Below are 23033 nucleotides of genomic sequence, written 5' to 3' on the forward strand. Positions count from 1 at the left end.
AAGCAGCAGATTTATGAGTTTTCCCTGTTTTTACCCTCTCTTCTGCTCAGGTGTTTATGGACTTAAAATCCAGGTGAAACTTTATACTGATCTACTCATTTCTGGTCATTTCTTAGTGAAAATCTGTAAAAACTTAAAAAGATCTTGAACCTTAAAGGGAAAGAACGAATCAGTGAAATGTCTACACATGTCCATCCATCCGTTGTCTTCTTCAGCTCCTCCTAAAGGGACCCTGCAGTGTTTCCTGGTCTGATGGGACATATAATCCCTCCACAAATCTATCAGTGTCAGCGTGTGTGTGTATATATGTTTGTACCGGATGTCGTCCTCGTTGGCGAACATGATGACGGCGCGGGCGTTGGGCATCTCCAGCAGACGGAGGATGATCTTGTCGAACTCGCCGGGTCTCGGCTCTCGAGGAATCTTCAGAGACTGAGCGATACACACTCCGCCTGACAGACAGAGAGAGAGAGAGAGAGAGAGAGAGATGAATATGAATATTTAAAACCAGGATAATCAATTCTGACCTGCTACTCTTTTGATTTGCAGTTTTCCACTATGACACACGAGGTAAAAACAACAAGTCACAACCAACCATCATTTTTGTTTGTGACGCCCCACATCTGTCAGGTCAGGAGAATATCATGCTGATATCCTGTCTTTCTTTCTTTTTCCCTTATTTAAGCTGGTAAAAAGTCTTATTGTGATTAAAATCTCTTTTTCTAGAGAAACTTGGCAAAGACGACTGTCACACACTACATCCAGTTAAAGGAGGTTCCTGATGTTCCCAGTGTGTGTTAAACCAGCAGTCAGGTGTCCATATGAACAGTGAAAGAGGTTTTCCTCGCTGTAATCATTCCTCCTGTTCATACTGGATATTAAAAGATCCTTCAAATGTGCTTTCAATGGAAGTGATGGAGGATAAAATCCACAGTGTGTCCACACAGTCATTTAAAGTCTGTGTGAAGCTTCTATTCAGCTTCATCAGTCTGAGTTAGTCATATCAAGTGGATATCTGACACATTTACAGTCTTTTTAGCATCAAATTCCCTCTTTGTGTTTCCTCGGACAGTGTTTCCCTGTTGAGCTGCAGGTGGAAGTATAGTAACAAAAAGAGGCACTAAAAAGACTGTAACGTTGAAAGATATCTACTTGATTTGACTCATTTGGACGCTGAAGCTTCATGTTAGCTGCAGATAAACTTTTAGATAAATTTTTGTACAGAAGGAGGACTGTGGATTTTGTCCTCCATCACTTCTATTGTAAGGTCATTATGAAGGGATCTTCTAATGGTCAGTATGAACAGGAGGAATGATTACAGCAAGAAAAACATGTCTTCAGACAAACTGTGAACCCATCAATACAAGACCAAATCCAGTTAAGATGCCTAAACTGGTACTATTATCAAGATCTCTCTCATATAAAGTAAGTACTACTTCCTCGATCCTGACAGTAATCAGCTCTGACAATTCCAGGTTCTCCAGGAAGTCTGTCCAGTTGCTGTTAGCTCCCACAGCTGTGGACACGTCACTAACGATGCTAAACATTTCAAATAAATAAAATAAAAAAGAACAAGAACTTCCTGCTTCACATCATGACATAAATGGTGAACTTTCATGAGCTCTATTTCAGCTTCCAGCTGACATTTCTCCACCATCTGTAGCTCTGCTGGTTTGTGTGTTTGTTCAGCGCCGTGAACATCTGGCAGCAAACATGTGAACACGTCTGTTTCTATCTGTAAACCTGCAAACCAACTCGCTCCCATCTTCACGCCTGTTTTATCTGGTGACTGTGGTGTTGTTTTCTCCTCTGCTGTAACGTTTTAATTATCTTCACCGTTCGTCTTGTTCTTATCTTCATCCTGTTGCTGTGACGTTTCACCTCAGAGATCATTAAACTTTTATCTGCAGTCGTCATGTGACTGCTGGGATAAAAGGTCATGAGGTTTATTATTACTGCCAGATTATCACTAACACCTCTCTGATTATACTGTACCAGTGGGATTCTATATTACATTTTATTGTAATGCATCCGTTCATTCATGCAGCATCTACTGCAGAATATGATCACTTCATAAACGATGTAAATCTACTCAAAAAACCAAGAAAGAGAAAGAAGATGTGGAGTTTTTCTTAAATTGATCTGATTTATTCTGCGTTGTCGGGGTTAAAAGCAGATGAGGAAGATGAGTTTGAGAAGGAGGAAGTTAAAGGTAAAACAGTAACGAATGAAATGGAGCAAAAACTTGCAAAAAGGAGCTGCTTCAAATCACGACCTCATTGTGACGATAGATAAAATCTCCAACCTTCCTCCACAACTCTTAAAGGATAAGGCGGCAATTTTCTATATTTATATACTGTATATAAATCTATATCTATATATATATATATAGTCAACAAATCTTATGTTTGGATCCAAACCAACAATAAACTGATCTACTAACAAGTATTGTGTGTGTATCCAAAGCCTGATTTCCTGAGTTTGTGTAGAAACGGCCTCAGAGACTAATAACAGTGATAAGTTCCTTATACAGCAGACACTACTGAGCATGTGCAGGAGCCAACCCTCCATGAACAGCGCTAAGCTGTGAAGCTAATTTGACTTTGTGGCCAAACTGTGTAATTATAACTTCCAGGTTCGTCACATGACATCACAATCATTAGAAAAGCTGTAAAAAGGTGAATTAATGTTTCCAAGCAAAGTGACTCGTTTTATGGTCAGAATTTGATCCAGTCGGTCTGAGAACATTTGGAAAATCTATAAAGAGCTGCACGACAGAAACATGGCAGACTGTTTTTGGCTTCATGCACCACGGAGCAACTTTCATAGGAATGAACGGGCGCCATCTTTGAACGCAGTAACCACTTTTCCTTAATACATCCATGGCGGGAACACGGTTCTGTTTACATCTTCATGTCACAACCTCTTGACTTTGTACCGAAGTTCTTTGAGAAATTTATAATGTAGCACAACAAGCTGGCGAAGCTCTGTAAACGGATTACTTCTTCATTTTTAATCGCTGTTATTAGTCTTAGGAGCCGTTTTTAAACAAACTAACATCATCAAACTCTTCATGATGAAGGCGGTGTGACTCACTGACGTGTCTTTAATAGTTTCTGGACAACAGCGGAGGAATCAGATATATCAGGCTTTAGATACACACACAATACTTGTTAGTAGATCAGTTCATTGTTGGTTTGGATCCAAACATGAGATTTATTGACAAGAAAAAAAAAAGGAGAAAATCACCAGAATTAGCAGCCAAATTGTAATATACTGTAATTATCCATCAAAAAAAACAAATACAGGTTCCCCAAAAGTCTTGATAGATCATATTTTTATGTTATGTGCACAAGCTATTATCTTTTTTACACAAGATATGGATCTTGCGTAATCCTTTTGGGACTTTGGAGGCTCCATAAAAAGTAACATCAGTGGAAAAATAAATGTCAGGTAAGAGCTGAAAACTGGATAAAAAAGTACAGTAAAAAAAAAAGCTCAATTTCACTTCAGTAACACTTATTTTGTATATCTGTGGTTCCTGAAATACTCTGAGTTTCCTTGAAAGAATTATTTCATTTGGAACAAACATTGTTCTTTCCAGGAAACTGTTTAAAAATGACTGACCTGTAAAGTCAAGTGTCACCGTCATTGTAGAAACAGCTGTGTAGTATAAAAAAAAAAATACTGTATAATATTAGAGAAATGTCACAGAGTTGAAGTTTTATCTCTGTTGGAGAAAGAAGAAGAGCCGTGTGAGTTCACATCTCGTCTTTTCACTCCGATCTCAGAGGCTGCGGGGTGAAGGATGGAGATAAAACCATTTAAGACCTCGCTTCCATTATCATCATCACAGCGCCCACAGCGAGCCGAGAGGCCGTCTACAGTCGCTCCCCGAAGACACGTCTTCAGTCAGACGCTTTCAGACTAAAATTGATTCCATTCTGGACTCATTGCTGCATTACACAGGTCCATCAGGCCATCAGATTGCAGCTGCAGCATCACTCGTGTCCGTGGTCTTTTTTTTTTTGAAAGTGAGGGTTGGGGATTATGTATCTTGAAGGTCAGGCTGCTGAGAGCATGACGGCAGCGCTATCATCTCACGTCTAAGCGAAAGGGTTTTTTTGTGCTTTTCATTGAATTTTATTCCAGTTTTTTTTTTTTTTTGACAGCTGGAGGTCAAAAACAAATCTCAAGTCAGATCACAGTCGACGGTAAACGTACCATCAGACGGGAGAGAACGGGAAAAGATATTTTATTTGTGATCTTTCCAACAAATCCTCCACATTAAACGAGCAGATACGTGGTTTTGATCATGTGACTCCAGAACGACACATAGCAGCGTTTTCTAATCTGGCGTCTCTATCAGCAGTAATCAGCAGGACGACATCATCTGCATATATTTTATAAAACTGTCACACATCACTATTAATCAATAATGAAAGATGATGGTTTGGGGTTAAAATGATCACTTTGTTAAGGTTAGAGAAACATGTGGTGGGTTAAAGTTACTACTTCCTTTAAGTTAGGCCACCTTCATCGTCATGGCAACAAAAGGCAAGGCAAGTTTATTTGTAAAGCACATTTCAACAACAAGGTAATTCAAAGTGCTTTACATAGAGCATGAAAGGCATTAAAACAGAATATAAAAGCAACACAAGTAAAAAGACATATAAAAACAATTAAAAAGTGTTAAATTTGGAAATAAAAAGGGAATAAAACAGATAAAACAAGAGAATAAAAGTAACAGTGCAGTGTAAAATATTAACCCTTAATGTGGTTTAATGAAAGGCGGCAAACAGAAAAGTCTTCAGCTGTGATTTAAAGAACTGAGAGTTGCAGCAGACCTGCAGTTTTCTGGGAGTTTGTTCAGATATGTGGAGCATAAAAACTGAACGCTGCTTCTCAAGGTTTAGTTTGGACTCTGGGAACAGAAAGCAGACCTGATCCAGACAATAATAACCACGGGGGTTAAGGTTAGGTTGGGAACAGGAATCCACTGTTGGGTTAAAGCCTCCATCCACCCTCCTCCTCTGAATGAGGAAATCTGTCCACATATATATACGTCATGTGACCTCCACTGCTGCTCCACCTCACAGTTACTACGACCGCTAGACGGCAGCCGTCAATCAAACTAACTATAGCTCGTTTTTTGGGCGACTGATCTGTTGTGTCGTTGACTCGATTTGGATGAAATGACCATTTAAAAACACTGAAAGCTGCTGGCTGAACTGCTGACAAAGAATAAATTCCACACACCTGAAAGCTGCTGCAGATATTGATTTGATCAACAAATCCTCCAAATTAAACAATATCTGTTCTGCCCTCCTGATCCACACAAGTGTTTTCTGATATGACAGAATATATCAGTCAGAGGGACCAAACTACTCCTTTTACTGCAATACTTTAACTACATCGAGCTCATAATACTTATGTACTTTTACTGTAAAAGGATTTTTTATGCAGGACTTTGTCTTGTAATGCTTTGTAGTGGAGCAGCTGGACCCAAACGTAGGAAACTGCAAGCAGAGCGAAACTGAAGAATAACATCTTTATTCCGGCTCGAGTGCAGGCAAAGTAAAACTAAACTGAACTGACGCAGAACAAACAGAACAGAGGTTCCGACAAAACGTAACTGAAAACCAGGACTGACATATAAACTAAACCGATGAGGGGATGAAGTGCAGGTGGAGCAGGAGAACAGGAAAGGCACTGATTGGCTGGGGAACACGGGGGAAGCGGGGCAGGGCTAACGAGACTAATGCAGGTCAGGCGTAGAGGGAAAAAGCAAGCTGAGAACACAGGAGGGAAAAACACAGAAACAAAACCCTCTCTTCGATATGTCACACTGACATTTCAAACCTTCAAACATACAAGTGAAAACCAGCAAAAATCTGACAGACTGACACCGTCGAATCATTTTAGTATGTTAGATATTTACAGAACATCCACCGTCTGTCCACCTACAGATTCCTCTTCAATCTATCCATGAATATCAATAGAGAACAGCTGAGGGTCTCTGGTGGACTGGTAGAACCATTTCTACATCGCTGTATTGATACTTCTACAGCAGTAAAGGATCTGAATATTCTTCCATCACTGCTCCAGAGTCGAGGTTTTTTTAAATTTGTCTCTGTGCTGCTCATTAATGTAAATCAGTTCCAGTTTGTAGACTGATGCAAATAACGAGGTGCAGCGTACAGAGCGTGAGATAACGCTCACTTTAGTGTTCATATTTAAATCCTGACGTGTTTAAATGAAGACGCCGCCGCAGGAGACATTCATCACCGTCTGTAATGAAACCTCAGGAGGACGCTGATGTTGCTGCCCTGAAAATGACCTGTGATGTCACGTTTTAGTGCCACGAAAAACGGTTTTCTTTGTAAAATCGACAGAAAACTTGGACTTTAAAGAGGTGACTGTTTTCCTTTTGTGGCCGAGGCCTTTATTGACCTCAACAGCTACTGTATATGTAATTACTTCCATTTAATGACTGTTGTAAAGTGCACATGAACACACCACAAACTGTTATCTAAGCTTTTTAGGGTACTAACATGGTTCTATTAATGTCCATCATATACAGTAGAACTCAAGACCTGAAATGATTGGTTGATTAGTCCATGACAGAAGATCAAATGTCAACAATTTTTATAATTTATTAATAATTTCAGATATTTTTAAAAGCAAAAATGCCCCAAAATTCATGTGATATTTGCTGGTAGTATACTAAACTCAACATCTTTGTGTTTTTGACTGTTAGTCAGACAAAACAAGTCATGTGAATATGTTAATTTGGGCTTCAGGGAATAAGAGTTGGCATTTCCCTCTATGTTCTGACATTTTACACACTGAACAATCAAAGGATAAATAAAGTTTATTTGTGTAACATTTTTCATACAGTGGTTGTAACACATAAGAAAAAAACATTAAAATACATAAAGATAAGACAATAAATAAATAATAAACACGTGTTGGGGAGGAAGTTAATCGAAGGCCAGTCTGTAGGTTTTTATGTAGCTTTTAAAAGTGATCACTGAGGTCGCCTCTTTCATTTCTGCTGGTAAAGTGTTTCAGATTCTGGGAGCGTAAGCAGAGACGCTGTGAGAGCAGCAGCAGCAGCAGCAGCAGCGAGGTATCGGATGTGGTTTTAGTAGCTCTGCAATGCAGACTGGAGCGAAGACATTTAGTGCTTTAGAAACCATTAAAGAAAGAAAATAACTGATGATGAAAGTAATAGTTGGTTGCAGCCTTACAGCACTCCTCTATGATGGAGTAATAACACCTGTCACACAGTTTTCTGTCTGCAAGTCCTTCTTCAAGACCAGGAACACAAGGTTGTACTTCACTGCTGCAAATTTCTAACTAATTTAGGATCAATAAAGTAACGTAGAGCTGAATGATACGGATTAAAGATGGCGGCTCTGGACAGTTGCCTGGTTAATAATCCAGGTTTGTGTACTAATCATGACTTCAACTCAGATTGACTTTATTAACATTAAATGTTTTTGTACCTACATGAAGAGAAGATTATCAGTGAAGCACATGTGTAGCCGCCATGTTTGTCAGTTCACCACAGAGACTCAGCAGAGGACAAAACAAATCACACTTCTCCTGAACATTTCAATCTGAGATCCATTATCTCCACTACAGCTTCAAATTAGCTCTTTAAAAGAGGCTAATTTAATTAATCGATTTGAATTATGTTTCCCTCTCGCTTGAGAAATAATAAAGAAGTGAGAAAGTCATTATACATGATTATGATTTTGTGTAATAAAGGCAGCAGGAGGTGTTTTCTGCTACGCAGCAGGGCTTCACATCACCAGACAGCAACCTCGAGATTAAATAACTGACATCCCACGATCCGTCTCAAACTTCCATCAAAACAAAACAAATACGTTACAGTTGATGGATACATTATATGTGGTTAATGTTTGGTTAGACTGAAGCACTGCTTAATTGAAGTATGCAAAATGAATTTCAGTGTAAAATGATAATAAAAGTTGTGTCACAGTTGTGTAGCGTATTTGGTTAAAGGACAAGTTCACAATTTTTGGGCTCCAACAACAGTCAGGAGCCCAAATGAGCAGTGAAACCTGTTTTTCTTGCTGTAATCGTTCCTCCTGTTCATACTGACCACTAGAAGATCCCTTCATAATGACCTTACAATGGAAGTGATGGAGGACAAAATCCACAGTCCTCCTTCTGTGCAAAAATGTATTTAAAAGTTTATCTGAAGCTAATATGAAGCTTCAGCGTCCAAATGAGTTAAATCAAGTAGATATCTTTCAACGTTACAGTCTTTTTAGTGCCAAAGTTCCTCTTTTTGTTACTATACTTCCATCTGCAGATCAACAGGGAAACACTGTCCGAGGAAACACAAAGAGGGAATTTGATGCTAAAAAGACTGTAAAAAAAAAAAATGGAGTTCAGCCAACTTTGACTGGGTTTTAGTGACTGGCAGCGTGTCAGGTCGGATCATTCAGCGTTTGTTGTTCCACTGACCTCGACTTGACGAGGTCGAAACAAAGGAGAAACGACATCAAACTGACGCTGCTGCCTCAACGTCAATCTACTTAAATCACTAAACAAACACATTTTGTTGGTAAAACGTTAATTTCTGACAGAAATGTCAAACATTACTCTGAACATTTTCTTCATTACACAAAGTTCTGTTTGTTTGTAAGAAGCAACAGAAACTCAAATGTCTATCTTGCACTAGAGCTGCAACGATTAGTCAACGATAAATCGGCAACTATTTTAATAATCTAATAATCCTTTTAGTCATTTTTAAAGCAAAAAATGCTACAAATTTTCTGGTTGCAGCTTCTCAAATGTGAGGATATGAAGCTTTTCTTTGTCATGCATGATAGAAATGTGAATACCTTTAAAATTTTGGACTGTTGATCAGATAAAACGAGACATCTGAAGACATCACCAGGAACTACAAGGAGCATTTTTCACTATATTCTGACATTTATAGACAAAAGAATTAATTAATTATTCGAGAAAATCAAAAGACTAATCGATAAAGAAGTTGCAGCCCTATCTTGCACTAACATTCAGACATTTAGTGTGTTCTTTAGATTCATGTTTTTGTCAGTAATTCCCATCAGTCATCATCACGCTGATCAGATGTTAATTCCACTGATAGAAATGTTGGACAGAACTAAAAATAAGACTCAACATGGAATAAATCAGACCTTTAAGTCTCTCTCCTTGTCATATTTTTTTATGTTTCTACATTTACATCTGTATATTATTCATCTTTTGTATAACATGAACATCTGAAGCATAGCGTTAGTCATGCCCCCCCCCCCCCCCCCCCCCCCCCCCGGTTGTAATCAGCTGACAGTCTGATGACTGAATAAGCGCCTCTAATCAGTCACACACCAATCACAGCCATCCTCTCAACAAGCGGTCCGTTTAAATATGACTCCCTGAGTCTTAATGTGGCTCAAACGTAATCTGCAATTCAATGTCTTGCTTTGGGCCCCCTCTGTTATATAACGACGGGGGGGGTTTCTGCTACTTGGCTAATCCAGAGAGCATCTTAGCGCGGAGCCGTCAGCATCAAGCTAAACCTTATTTCCATTTATTGCAATAAATGGTTTAATCTAAGACAAGAGTGTTTGACTGTTTAATGTAAATGTTCTTTGTTTGGTGACCCCGTATTGATTGAATCTCTTCAGGAACATTTGACTTCTCTTTCTATTCTCTAACAGTATCTTTGAGGTGCTCAGAGGTCCACCAGCTCTTTATATTCTATGAACACAGCTCTATCAATACAACACCACAAGGTGTTATTGCATCATGTATGGCTGACAGCTACACTGTGTATTGCAGCAGGTAACTACCAGTCAGTCACCTGTCAAATATTACTGATGTTTTTCCTCCTTAAAAGGTACCACAGCTGAGATTCTCCCGCTGCTGCTCTGTGAGGATGAAAACCTTTAGTTCCTCAATCTAATTTCATCATTTCAAAGAATAAGTCTCCCACATAGCGAAATTGCTGTGGCCCACACCCGACACTTTCGGCGCTTTCATCTGGCCCACATACCGCGCGTGGAATGACGGCACCTGGGGCGGTCCGCTCCTGTTTCCCCAGATCTGGGCCACAAGCAAACCATATGTCGACCAAGAACAAACCAGATAAACCAGAACTGGCCCACATCCAGAATACAAATACCTGAGAGAACCGCATCTTTACCAAACATTTGATTTGGGATATTTGGGCCATATTTGCTATTGTCATTTTATCATCCAGGCCAGAAGAAGGCCAGCAGTAACACATCACTGCCTGAAGTGGCCCACTTCCGTAGCTATCTGGGCTGATGTTCTATATTTTTCATATTGTCAACAAATCCCCTGCCCTCGTTCTTCAGAGTTAAGAAAATCTGTGGCATTTATTAATTTTCTGAGGTACAAACGAAATATATGGGTTCAGAGCCGTCTTACGAGTCCTGAACAGACAATCTGACTTCCTTCACAAGGAGAGAAATATTTATTTGACCTTCAATCATAATGTCTTAATTTTAAATAAAATACAAAAGTAATGATGCAAAATTAATATTCTGTTCACTATATTATCATCATCATGGCTGCCAGTTTATTGAAAGGTTTTATGATTTGAAACAGGCCGTTTTAGCTCCTGTCTCTTTAAGCCCCTCCTACCGATAAACCCACTCTGTTCTGATTGTTCAGCTTCAGGAAACGTCTCGGGAGCTTTATTTTTTCCAACCCTCTGCTTCTGATTGGCTGGTACTCGTTGTCTTCGTTGGTTAGGTTGGTTAGATTTAGGCATGAGGAGTGAGATGGTTAGGGTAAAAATATCAGGGTCAGAGCTTTTCAGACAAAAATGTGGTTGGGAGGTTACGTAAACAAACAGTAGTAGGAGGATTTCACTTCCTTTTCTCATTCTTTACTAGAAATGGAAACTTCCACACATGTTCAACCTCACATGTGACGTCATCATGAGCAGGAAGTAGAGGTAACCTTGCAAACGAAGCGTTCAGAGCAGGTTGAAGCCCTGACTTTTGACTTACAGGGAGCCTTGCTGCATATGTTTACCTCAAGTTTTGGAACTTTGACCATGTTTAACATCCGACATCATAACAGGATATAAAATAACACAAAATCACAAGAAGCATAACATGTCCCCCTTTAAGGTTCAGCTCCAGCGATGGGTTTTTATGTCTCTTATTACAAAAGAAGGAGGTGACAGGATTAAAAGTAAATGGAGGCACAAAAGCGTTGCTCCTACACTCATGAACATTATTTGATACATTATTTGATTTTTCAGCTTTTCAATTTTGTCTTTCTTCAAGTGTAAAAGAAAAAATACCATAATCATGTTGGTACAAATACAAACCCGTGCACATTCACTTTGTTGCAACCCAAGCTTCTCTGGAGAATAAAATTATTGTTTGTATTTTTCTATGACTATTATGTTTCATTAATTGCTGCTTTCTTCTCTTGCTCTTCAAATGACAGTCCAGCTGCTTTCACTGCTTCATTCAGTGTTCACACTCAAACTGAAACTTGTTTTAGCTTCTTTCAGTATTTGTATTTCCACTGTTTCATGTTTCAACCACAACAGGAGCAAGGACACAAAGGCGAATAGCCATTTGTAGTTACATTAAATATTCATTTCATTTCTTTTGCATGGCTACTTTCAATAAATATTGTAACACTACATTATTAGTTAAGTACATTACATGAAAACTGCACATATTCTTTCCTCTCATTCGCCCTTTAACTGTCATAATAACCACATTCGTCTGTATGATGGAGGCCAAGGAGAGTGTGAAAAAACAGAAGGAGGCTCTCTGGAGCTTCCTGAAGGGACCACTGCAGATAAATGTGGAAATAATGAAGATGGACAGACGCAACATGAATTTAACGAGGTTTAGCCTCAGCTGAGACTTTTCCAACAGAAGGAAGCCAAAGTGGAAAATCAGCCGCTCTGGCTTCTCTTGCTGCTCTCAAATCCACTAAATTAACTTGCGGTAAAAAAAAAAAAAAAAAAGAGGGAAATAATCAGTTAACAGACTGCATGAAATGTTGTCATGTACAATTTATACTCTGTGCAGCACACACACACACACATACACACACACGTGATAATGTGGGAATGTGCTCTCATTTCCTGGGAGACAGATAAGGAAATCCCTACTGCGTCTAACAGTCCGAGGATTTACTTTAAGCTGTGCGGGAACATCTCTGCTGTAAACCGCTGGATGGAAGTGAAGGAGTTAATTCATTAAACACGAAAGGCACAGACTGAATACCTGGAGCTCATTGTTCAACTTTTCTTTTAAAAAAAAAAAAAAAAAGAATAAAAAGAGAATTTTATCTGTTAAACTGGTTGATGTTATTGAAAATGTTTCTCAGAAGTGACGTCACTTGTTTTTTGGTAGTTTTTATTTTGACAGTTTGACTCTTCTCTGTTGAGACCATCCATGTTTACTTGTTGTCTTGATAAATCCATATAATGCTCTAGTCACTGTCAATGAAATACATTTTCTGCAGACGTTTCAAATTAAAAATTGAAGCTATTCTGTTAAAAAGATCTAGAAATGCAATGACTCAAAGGGAATAATCCTCACCTTTCTTAGCAGGCTTTTAACTTTAAAGTAATGCAGAATGTGTTGAGTTTCAGTGATGGTTGCTTAACTAACAAATACAGTGAAGTAGAAGCAATTGGAGTCAACCAGTGAATGAGAACAGTATTAGTGTCATTATCAATGAAGCTGCTGATTATTTTCTTGATTAATCGATTACTTGTTTGGTGCATAAAATGTCAAAACATGGTGAAAAATATCAGTCACTGTTCCTCAAAGCCCGGACTGACGTCCTCAAATGTCTTGTTCTGAACATCAAAAACAACTTTGTCCCAACATGGTCTTGCGTTTGGAGGCGCTATGGAGCCAGCTGACCACGCCAGAGCCCAATCACTGCAGAACTTTGCGATTTTCACCAGTTCTGACATGTGTGCCAATTTTCAGGCTCAGTTTTTGAGCCTCCCAAGCCCCTCAAAAATGCAATGGCGTACTAGAATACTAGTAATCCCTACAAAAACTATATGCTCCTCACACTTTCAGCACCAGGGACCTTTGGGCCTTGGGACTTCTCTGCTTGGTCCAACTGGGAAATTGAAAAACTGAAAGACCTGTCGCTAATATCGGACATTTTCAAATAAAGACTATTGGAGGCTTATATGAATGTGGATTTTATCAACTCTTGAGGTTTTTCTAAAGTCCAACACTAGCTGTAACGTGAGGTAGAAAGCTGGATTCTTCAAACTGAAGACCTTGTCACTCACGCAGTCTAACACAAGCTTTAAATGCAGCATTGTTTTAATGATGTGGAATCAAATGAAGTGTATCAGAGGGACACGGGATCAAAGAAAAGGAATAATACAATTTTATTTTGCTTTTCAATTAAGCTGAGGAAAGTCTCTCAGCTGGAGCCACTGAGCTCAAAGGAGGACCAAATAACATTCGAACAACATTCAAAGGCGCACCGTCTAATGGAATTATGGTTAATAACATTTATCATTAAAGCTTGCCTCCAGCAAAACCTTTACACTGACCTTTCAATTAACAGTTCGCCATGGCAGCTAGTGTTTATCGCTGTGTAACCCCCTTCACCAAATACTGAGTCTGAGAGACTGATAGAAAAAGGATGTGTATGTGCCCACTCGCCTCTTTTATTTCTTGCCTTTGAGTCGCTGAACGCCGGACCATGAAAGGTTTCCTGGGTAACACATGCACGGCCTTGACTTGAAAGCCGGATGAAACAAGCAGCGCAGTGTGTCCACAATACTCTCGAGTCCAACTTAAAGCAAAAAAAAAAAAATCTCACTTAAACCTCGTGGATTCTTTCAGTAATTTTGAGTATGTTTCTTCTTCCAGTGAGAAACATGTAACAGTGGGTTCTGGTTGGTTATGTTTACACTAAGCTTTAAAGCACCTATAGCCTCATTTCCACCACAGGAACTTTCCCCGGAGACTAAGAAGCTTTTAAGGAACTCAGTGCCCCTACCTGTGTTTCCACTGGAGGAACCAGGGTCTTAAGTTCCATTTTTTTTAGCAAGAGGGCTATTTACGAGTTGGAATCTTGTAATTATGATAACACCAAAATGGCAAAATGTGGCATAATAGCATACAGTCTTGACAGTACTGACATGACTGAATAATTAATGAATCATTAATAATTTATGAAATAGCGAACTGTGCCTGGCAAGAGGTTCCTTGGAACACATCTTGAGCTGCTGCCCAAAAGCCTTGGTAGAAGGGAGGTACAGGTGGCCCCTTGACCATGTGCTGAAGGCAGCAGCTGACACCATCTACACTGGACTCCAACAGAGCAAACATCAGCTCCCAACAATGCACAACATCGCCTCTATCAGGGCAGGAGGAGAGCCTCAGGTGGAGCACAGGGCCTCAACTGGGCTGCTAGTCTCAGCTCGTGACCGACAGCTGAAGGTGGACCGAGGGAAGCAGATGAAGTTTCCGGAAGACATTGCAAGGATGACACTCAGGCCAAATTTTGCCTTAACATCTGACTGTTCTAAGCAAGTGGTTATGTTGGAACCCACTGTCCCCTGGGAAGACTGGATAGAGGAGGCCCACAAGCATAAGAAGGCCAAATACCTTGAACCGGTAGAGGAATGTAGAGGGCCCGCTGCGAGCCCATTGAGGTGGGCTGTAGGGGCTTTGCAGAGCAGTCTCTATATTGAACACTCAGTTTACTCGGCATCAGAGGGTTGCAAGAAAGAAGAGCCACCAAGAACATCATCGAAGCTGCAGAAAAAGCATCAAGGTGGCTGTGGATCAAGAGGGGTGGATCCATGGTGAAGTACGCTACTTGGACCAGGTGAGGGTGTCTGATGATCTAAGACCCAAAACACCCAATGACCCCGGGTTCATCACTGATGATGTGCCCAAGTCACACCATCTGGTGTTTCAAGAACCTTTCAAGAACCAATAATTTCTGAAATACGGTGGACATTTTTCCATAATAAAACAGTTTACTGAACAGTTACTTAAAGAACAGAGTAAACACCAAGTTACTTGAATTAAAAATTAAACAACACAAAATAGTGACTCCCGTCTGTCGCTCTTCAACGATTGCTTGACAAAATCCAAAGTATTAAACAGCAAACAGCTTCATTAGAGAACATAAATTAGATCAGACTAGATGTGTTGGATATATCTAACAAATCAAACAAATGTGACTCATTTTTCCTTAATTAAAAGCGCTTCAGCCTTCAACAGTAAATAATTGTAACGTTGTCCAATAAATATAAAACAGGTTACCTAAATCTCCCCACAATGGACTTCAGTCTGACTGGTTTATTTCATGAACATGTGTGGAGGAACATTGTTGTGCCACTTGCCGGTATGACCAAAAAAAACAACCAAAAGTCAGTCAAATATCGTTTACAGATTTTTTTAGCAGTTCAGGTGAAGCTTGAGAACAGAAATTTATCAGTGATGTAAACAATTAAAAGTAAATATTTTGGTATCAATCCCTCCGAATTCTTTCTAGAGCTGTCATTTTAAACTGCTGATCAAAAATCATATTAGAGAATTTACAGTCTCCAGACGTGCCTTCTTTACTGTTTAACTCTACTCAGTCATGGATCAGATACTATCAGACCCAACTTTGGACCAGAACTTCACACAGCTCTAAAAATATCCTCACAGCAGGGAAGAAAAGTCAGAATTGGGACACTTTCAGTTGCACTGTGAAAGGTCGTCTTTTAGTCCGGCTCATTGTTAAGAGGAGTAGGATGTTTGGCTCGAGCTTTGGCTCAGACCCAACGACCTACATATGAAAAAGCTCAGTGTTATAAATCCTCTGAATAGTGCCAAAGGTAAACTGGTCTGCCAAAAAAATGTACAAAATGAGCACCATGTCTTAAAAAATGCAATACAAATGAGGAGGAGAGCAGCGTGTTTCACCTGCAGGGAAGATTTAAGTGGAAGATGCTTGTAGTTGAACGTGAGGACGTCCGGATGGACAGAAACATTTACCTTCAACTCTGACAATCAAAGTTCAATAACTCATGACAAGTCATCTGCTGTCACCAGTTTAATAACTAAAACCTGAAGCTGATAAACTTAACCATAGCTGACCTGAACCAAACTGGTGCAGCTAGTAATTCTTAGCTAACCTAAACCAAAAAGTTTTTGTTGCTAAACTGAACTGTTAGCTAACCTGAATGAAACTACATTATACATTTTTGGCTGCAAACTGAACCATTAGCTAACCTCAACCAATCTACCTTAACTTTGTACTCCTAAAGTGAAGGAAACATGTAAGCTACTAAAACTGCTGAATCATTAGCCTCAAGCTAATTTCTTCACCTAAACTCATAAACTGAATTCTTCGTATGGGCCACACTATTTAAATTAATAAACTGTTGGCTGAACTAAACCAAACTGTTATAGTTTAACTCTTAAAGTGAATGATTAGCTACCCTGAACCACATTGTTTTGGTTGCTAAAATGAACTGTATACTGTAGCTCACTGCTAACTGCTAACTAGCTAACAAATCTCACGTTTGGATCCAAACCATCAATGAACTGATCTCCTAACAAGTATTGTGGGTGTATCAAAGTCTGATATATGTTGTTCCTCTGTGCCGTAGACCTCTGCTGTTGTCCAAAAACTATTAAAAACACGTTCCTTCAGAGTTTGGTCACGTTAGCTTGTTTAGTAACGGCTCCATAGACTAATAACAGCGATCATGTTTTCAGTCTCCAAAGAGTAGTTCTATTGGACAACAACAGAAGTCTACAGCACAGAGGAATAAGATATATCAGGCTTTGAATACACACACAATACTTGTTAGTAGATCAGTTCATTTTTGGTTTGGCTCCAAACATGAGATGTGTTGACAGTAAGAAAAATATAGAAGATCACCGGCCACATCCTTTAAGCTTACAACTTATAAAACGAACCTTTACCTAATCTGAATCATCCAAACGCATCATTTCAACCAACAGGTGAAAATCTTGAGTTCATGTCTGCATTCACTGAACAGCCCACAATTCTAACACAGGGTTTCTGACTAATGTCATTCATATCCAGTTTATCAAATTAGAAAACAACAGTTAAAGCCCATAGCTTTCTGCAGATGAAACCCACCAGTCCTTTTGTTCTCCTGCAGAGAACAATATGAGAAAACATCAAATCCACATTTTTAAACCAAAGTTAAAGATAGGAGAGAGAATGAAATACTGCTGAATTTCAAACAGCCACAAGAGAGTGTCTGAAAATCTTGCAAACTTTTCGTCTGTTTGAAATATTAATCAGAGAAAAGCAAGACAGAAAAGTTTTATTTCCATATTAAAATACACTTTCTTTCTGGTTTCAGTTTCACCTAAAATCTCTAATGAGCTAATTTAGTGCATCATTATAGGACATTTGAAGCAAATGAGGAGATGAGGAGGACTGATGGTCCATATGTCTGCTGGCTCTGGTTTTGTCTCCCAGCCTGCCTCAACATCTGTCTAACCTGCTGACAAACAGGAAGGAATGGGCTGAATAAGAAGAAAACCCATCAGAGCCAGAGCCGGTTCCTGGCATAAGCAGTACACTGTGTGCCAGGCTGCTGTAGGATGTATAATGTCCAAGAAAAGACAAGCAAAAACCCAATGATGCAGAGTGAGGTGCTGCCCTACAGATGTTGTCACGGATTACATTCACTTTAGTTTTCTGTCTATTCAGACTATTTCTGATCATGATGCACAAGGAGCAGTTTTTATGTCTTGTTGGCAGAGATGCACACTTAAATATTTCCAAAATCCCACAGAAAGCAAAACTTTTATGTTGTTGTAAACTTTTATGTATGCACATAAACCAGCGAGGTGAAAAACGTTAGTGATATTTATAAGTGATATTGATATGACTGATGTTTTGAATTTATAGTTACAGGCGCATCCAGTCCCTCGGTTGTCCCGTGATGTTTACTACACTGCTGAGTGTTTTTGGTGCATCACACCAAGTCATCACCAATCAATCCAGAGCTGCATGTCAGGACAATAACCTAACTGCTCCGTCCCCGTCATGGAGAAGGCGCGCTCTGCTTTTCCAGGCCTCCCTGAACAGCTCACCACCATCCTCTCACTCCTCTCCTCTGTCTGCTCCAGCATACGTCATTTTGGGTGAACTGGCAAGAGAGCCGTGTGACGCAAACTGTGGTAAAAACCCCAATTGAGATGCATATTCTGAATGCGCTGTATACATGTCCAAAGAATGCTCCTAAAACCAAAATAATACCTGCATATCCCACACGTCTTAATCGGAAAATGCTTCATTCGGAATATCCAAACAGAATATGCTGTTTATATGACCCACATCAAATTCTTAATATTGTCATTGTGTGCATGTAAACGTAGTCACTGACAGCTCATCCGGTGTCATTATGAAAAACACTGATGATAGCTGCTTTAAGCATGAAGCTGTAGGTATTGCTTGTTGTGTTTTAAATGCAGTGTGCATGTGTGAATATGGACAGTAGAGGTACAGGTCTGGCGGTATGCTCCTTTAATCGAAGGGGTGGGTTATTCCCGCACCATCCTCCTCCATGTGAGATGAAAATGAACTGTGCTCTGACTTCTTTTTCTGTCTTTCACCGTCTCTGGAGCCTTTTCTCTTCCGTTTGAAGCCTGTGAGTGTTCTGCTGCGTCACATCCATTACACTCGTTACCCTCCGTCTGCTCTTCAAATACCGCTGCTTCTGGGTGAAGCGTCGGGGCGCCGTCGGGTGGGTCGGTCCTCTCACAGTGGGAGTGGGTGATGAAATCCACCGCAACAGCTCATCACTGTGACTCAGTCAGGACCTGTGTGATACTCTTCAAGGTTGTTCTTTCAAGGGAGAAAAAAATCATTAATCCCTGTTCTGTTGAAGCACAAAGAGAAACATTGTGCTGATAAAAAACCTGAAACAAGGAGTCATCTACCACGTTCCAACACTAATAAAAGGTCTTACAAAAGAAGTCTGAGTAAATTATCACTACCTCAAAACAAGCCTTTTCAGAGCAGTACTTGACTAAACACAAGTTACTCATGCTAATGCTATTTGCTAAACAAGCTAACATTTTGTGTATTTTTGTAGTGAATGTTGGTTCATGAGTGTTAAACTCAAACCTGCTGTACAGATAAAGAATAATATGAACTTACAGAATCATTCTGGTGATTTTCTATATTTTACTTCTTGTCAACAAATCTCATGTTTGGATCCAAACCAACAATGAACTGATCTACTAACAAGTATTGTGTGTGTATCAAAGCCTGATATATCTTATTAAAAACACCCAGTGTCACACCGCTGCACTGGGTGACATGTTCCTTCATCATGAAGAGTTTGGTCAAGTTTGTTTAGAAACGGCTCCAAAGACTAATAACAGCATCATGTTTTCAGTCTCTAGAGAGTAGTTCTGTGTGACAATTTACAGCTTCATTAGCTTGTTGTGCTACATATCACAACCTCTTGACTTTATACTGAAGTTCTTTGAGAAATTAACTATTTAGTATAAAGAGGTTGTGATATATAAACCGCAACAAGCTAGCAAAGCTCTGAAAATGGAATCAGATTCCTGCACATGCTACGCAAACAAACCATGAAACACACACTAGTAGCAGGATTTCACTACTTTTTTCTCTTTCTTTACTTCAAATATCCAAATATCTTATTCCTCCGTTGTTGTCCGCTGCACTGGGTGACATGTTCCTTCATCATGAAGAGTTTGATCACGTTAGTTTGTTTAGAAACGGCTCGAAAGACTAATAACAGCATCAACTTGTTTTGTTGACAGAGGCAGAGAAAAAGAAACCTTTGTTCCAATTTGTCTTCAGTGTGTCGTTGTTAACGAGCTTTGAATAATTGGAGCACTTAGGGTTCCCTGCAGCTGATGATGTTTTCAGTGAAACCAGCTCGTTCTTAATCTCCTCCCTCACTCGGAGGACTCAGATACAGAAAGAAAGAAAAAGCCTGACAATCGGATCCTTGTTTCATGTTTATTTCTGTAAACTGTGCGCCACAATGAAGCCGCAGATTATTCTGAATTAATTACCTGTGATTGAAATGCAACAGGTTTATATCACTAAAAGGCTGCAGACCAACTGTAGAGGTTTGAGTTTCTCAGTAAAAACTTGGGAACCAGACTGACACTATGTCTACATTAAGCTGCTTAATTCTAAAACACCGTTCTCGTGCAAAAACAACACACATCCACAGCAGGACGTTCAGCTTGTTTCTGAAAATACCTCCATTCATATTAAAAACACCAAAACAGGTAATTCACCTCCTACTGGGCATGTGCGAAGGACAGACGAGCAAGTCAGCTACAGAAAACCAGCGAAGAAGAAACGGCTTCCTGACATTGAGTTTATTGCGAGCGAGTTTATTGAACCGCAAATTTCAACAAGGAAATTCAAAGTGCTTTACATAAAACATAAAAGGCATCAAGACCAAATGTAAAAGACAGTATGAGGACACATTTAAATACAGTTAAAAAGAGTTAAATAGAAAATAAAGAAATGTGAGATATTACTCAAAAGCTCCAAATATGAAATGAAAAGTCTTCAGCTGTGATTTAAAGAACTGAGAGTTGCAGCAGACCTGCAGTTTTCTGGGAGTTTGTTCAGATATGTGGAGCATAAAAACTGAACGCTGCTTCTCCGGGTTTAGTTTGGACTCTGGGGACAGAAAGCAGACCTGATCCAGACCTGATCCAGACCACCTGAGAGGTCTGGATGCCTCATAACATAGCAGCAGATCAGAAACCATTCAGTGCTTTATAAACCAACAACAATATCTTAAAGTCAATTCTTTGACAGACAGGAAGCCAGTGTAAAGATCTGAGAACTGGACTGATGTGATCCACATTCTTGGTCTTAGTGAGGACTCTGAACCAGCTGCAGCTGTCTGATCGACTTGTAAAGACACCGTTACAGTTGTCGAGTCGACTGACGATAAACATGGACAAGTTTTTCCAAATGCTGCTGAAACATAAGTCCTTTAATCCTTAATATATTATCAAGGTGACAGTAGGTTGAGTAGTAGGTGGATTTTGAAATTATCTCAATGTGTCTATTGAAATTCAGTCCATGACTACGCCAAGGTTTATCACATGAAGCCGTCCGCCATTGTTGTTATTGTTCTTCTTCTTCTTCCTCTTCCAATGAAACGCCGCGGTACTGCCACCATCTGTTCTATCAGTGATATGACTGTAGACACGACAACACCGAGCCAACGTTTTCACATTTACACACTCTGGAGGCCATTTTGGAAAATCTCAGTTTTATGGGGAGAAGACGCCTTTTCAGTCTGAATGGAGGACCAAAATGGATCGAAAAACATGTGTTTATGAATTTAATTGACTCAGGAGGAGAAACAATCACAAATACATGCAGTTATAATGTAATTTAACTGACAGATTTCTCTGGTCATGCGCTCAAATCAGAGAGAAACTTCAGAAGGAACAAGTACCTGAAGTACCTGCCTCGTAAATTTGGTGCAGAAATACTTGACTTTCTGTTTTTGTTTGTGTGCTGCTTTACTTTCTATTGTATTTATGACAAATAAAGGTCATTTCTGCAGAAGTTTCTACATGAACTTCTGAGACAAACCCTCCAAATGACAGGCTTCAGAGCGGCTGTCTCTCTCACCTTCTCATCACCTCGCCGTGTTTTCCGATTGGCGAGCGCTAACAGACGGTGAGCGTTTTATTTGTTTGAGGAGAGGTGAGCTGCTGACTACAGATGAGTCGAGGGAGGAAAGGTGGAGGAATCCCTCGCCATGAAATATTCATCCACTCCTCAGACTGCATGCAGAGCAGGAGGATGCTGCTCTCCAGGAAAAAAAAAAAAAATTGGCAAGAAAAATTTTGGAATAGCTGGACGCTTTCCTGCTTATTGGACGGACAAAAGTAAAATAGCAGAAATGAAAAGCAATGACTTAACGGAGACAGGTGAGGACAGACGGAAAGTATTTATCTTCTGAGGAAGAGAAAAAGAGTTTAAGGGATAAAGGACAGAAGGAGAGATGGAGGAGGATGAGGAGCTGAGAGAAAGAGGAGAAAGAAAAGCAGATTATCTCCTGCAGGCTTTCACACTTCTGAAGGAGTAAAAGGACGGGAGAGTTTTTCCACAGCGACTGATCCGACAGAACAGCAGCGAAAATACAACACCATCACTTTCTGCATTTAATCTGCTGCACACACACACACACACACACACACACACACACACACACACACACAGATCTCTGTACCGTATTTGATTAGAGGAAAATCTGCTGCCAAGTTTAACTTTTGTTTCCTGTGAGTGTCTCTCCTTATTAAAACATCAAATGTTAGTCTGAATCGAGGAAAAATGATGGCACGTAAATCACATCCATCAGCTGTTCTCTGCACCAGTGTTCATGGCAACACATTTACAAAATTATTACGTCTGGATCTCAGCATTTAAAAAAAATGTATTCCTTCAAAAAGTAATTATTTTTCAACAGTTTCGGAAGGATTAACCAAGCACATTTACTCAAGTACTGAACTTAAGTACAGTTTGAGGTACTTGTACTTTACTTGAGTATTTCCATGTGATGCTACTTTCTACATTTCAGAGGGAAATATTGTACTTTCTACTCCACTACATTTATTTGACAGCTTTAGTTACTTTTCAGATGAAGATTTGACACAATGGATAATATAACAAGCTTTTAAAATACAACACATTGTTAAAGATGAAACCAGTGGTTTCCAACCTTTTTGTCTTTTGACGTCTTACAAAAAGCAGTGTGTAGTCGGGGTCACATTTCACATGTCTATGAGTTGTTAACAGCTCCAACAAATAGTGATTTTTCCCTCTAAACTTCTCACATGCTTTCATTTCAATAAATGTTCAAATGATCCAATATTTCAGCAAAAATCAAAGATTAGAGAAAAAGTCCAAAAACTGAAAACAGATTTGTGTATCAGAACTTTGTTTTTTCTTCTTTCCTCTCCCATTAATCATCTCAC

At 39.5% G+C, this 23033-nt stretch overlaps 1 protein-coding gene across 6 annotated transcripts in view; it reads right to left on the reverse strand.

Moving 5' to 3' along the window:
* grm8b (glutamate receptor, metabotropic 8b) overlaps positions 1-23033 on the reverse strand; it is a 161036-nt gene that overhangs the window by 63395 nt on the left and 74608 nt on the right. For all 6 annotated transcript variants that reach the window (XR_006096103.1, XM_042410778.1, XM_042410779.1 and 3 more), the window contains one exon: positions 317-452. Coding sequence is in view for 5 of the 6 variants with exons in the window: in XM_042410778.1 (XP_042266712.1) it covers positions 317-452 (136 nt within the window). In the remaining variant the exon portion in view is untranslated. The remainder of the gene's footprint in view (positions 1-316; positions 453-23033) is intronic.

The sequence above is a fragment of the Thunnus maccoyii genome, chromosome 5 (assembly GCF_910596095.1).
Source record: "Thunnus maccoyii chromosome 5, fThuMac1.1, whole genome shotgun sequence".
In the NCBI taxonomy this organism is placed as follows: Eukaryota; Metazoa; Chordata; class Actinopteri; order Scombriformes; family Scombridae; genus Thunnus; species Thunnus maccoyii.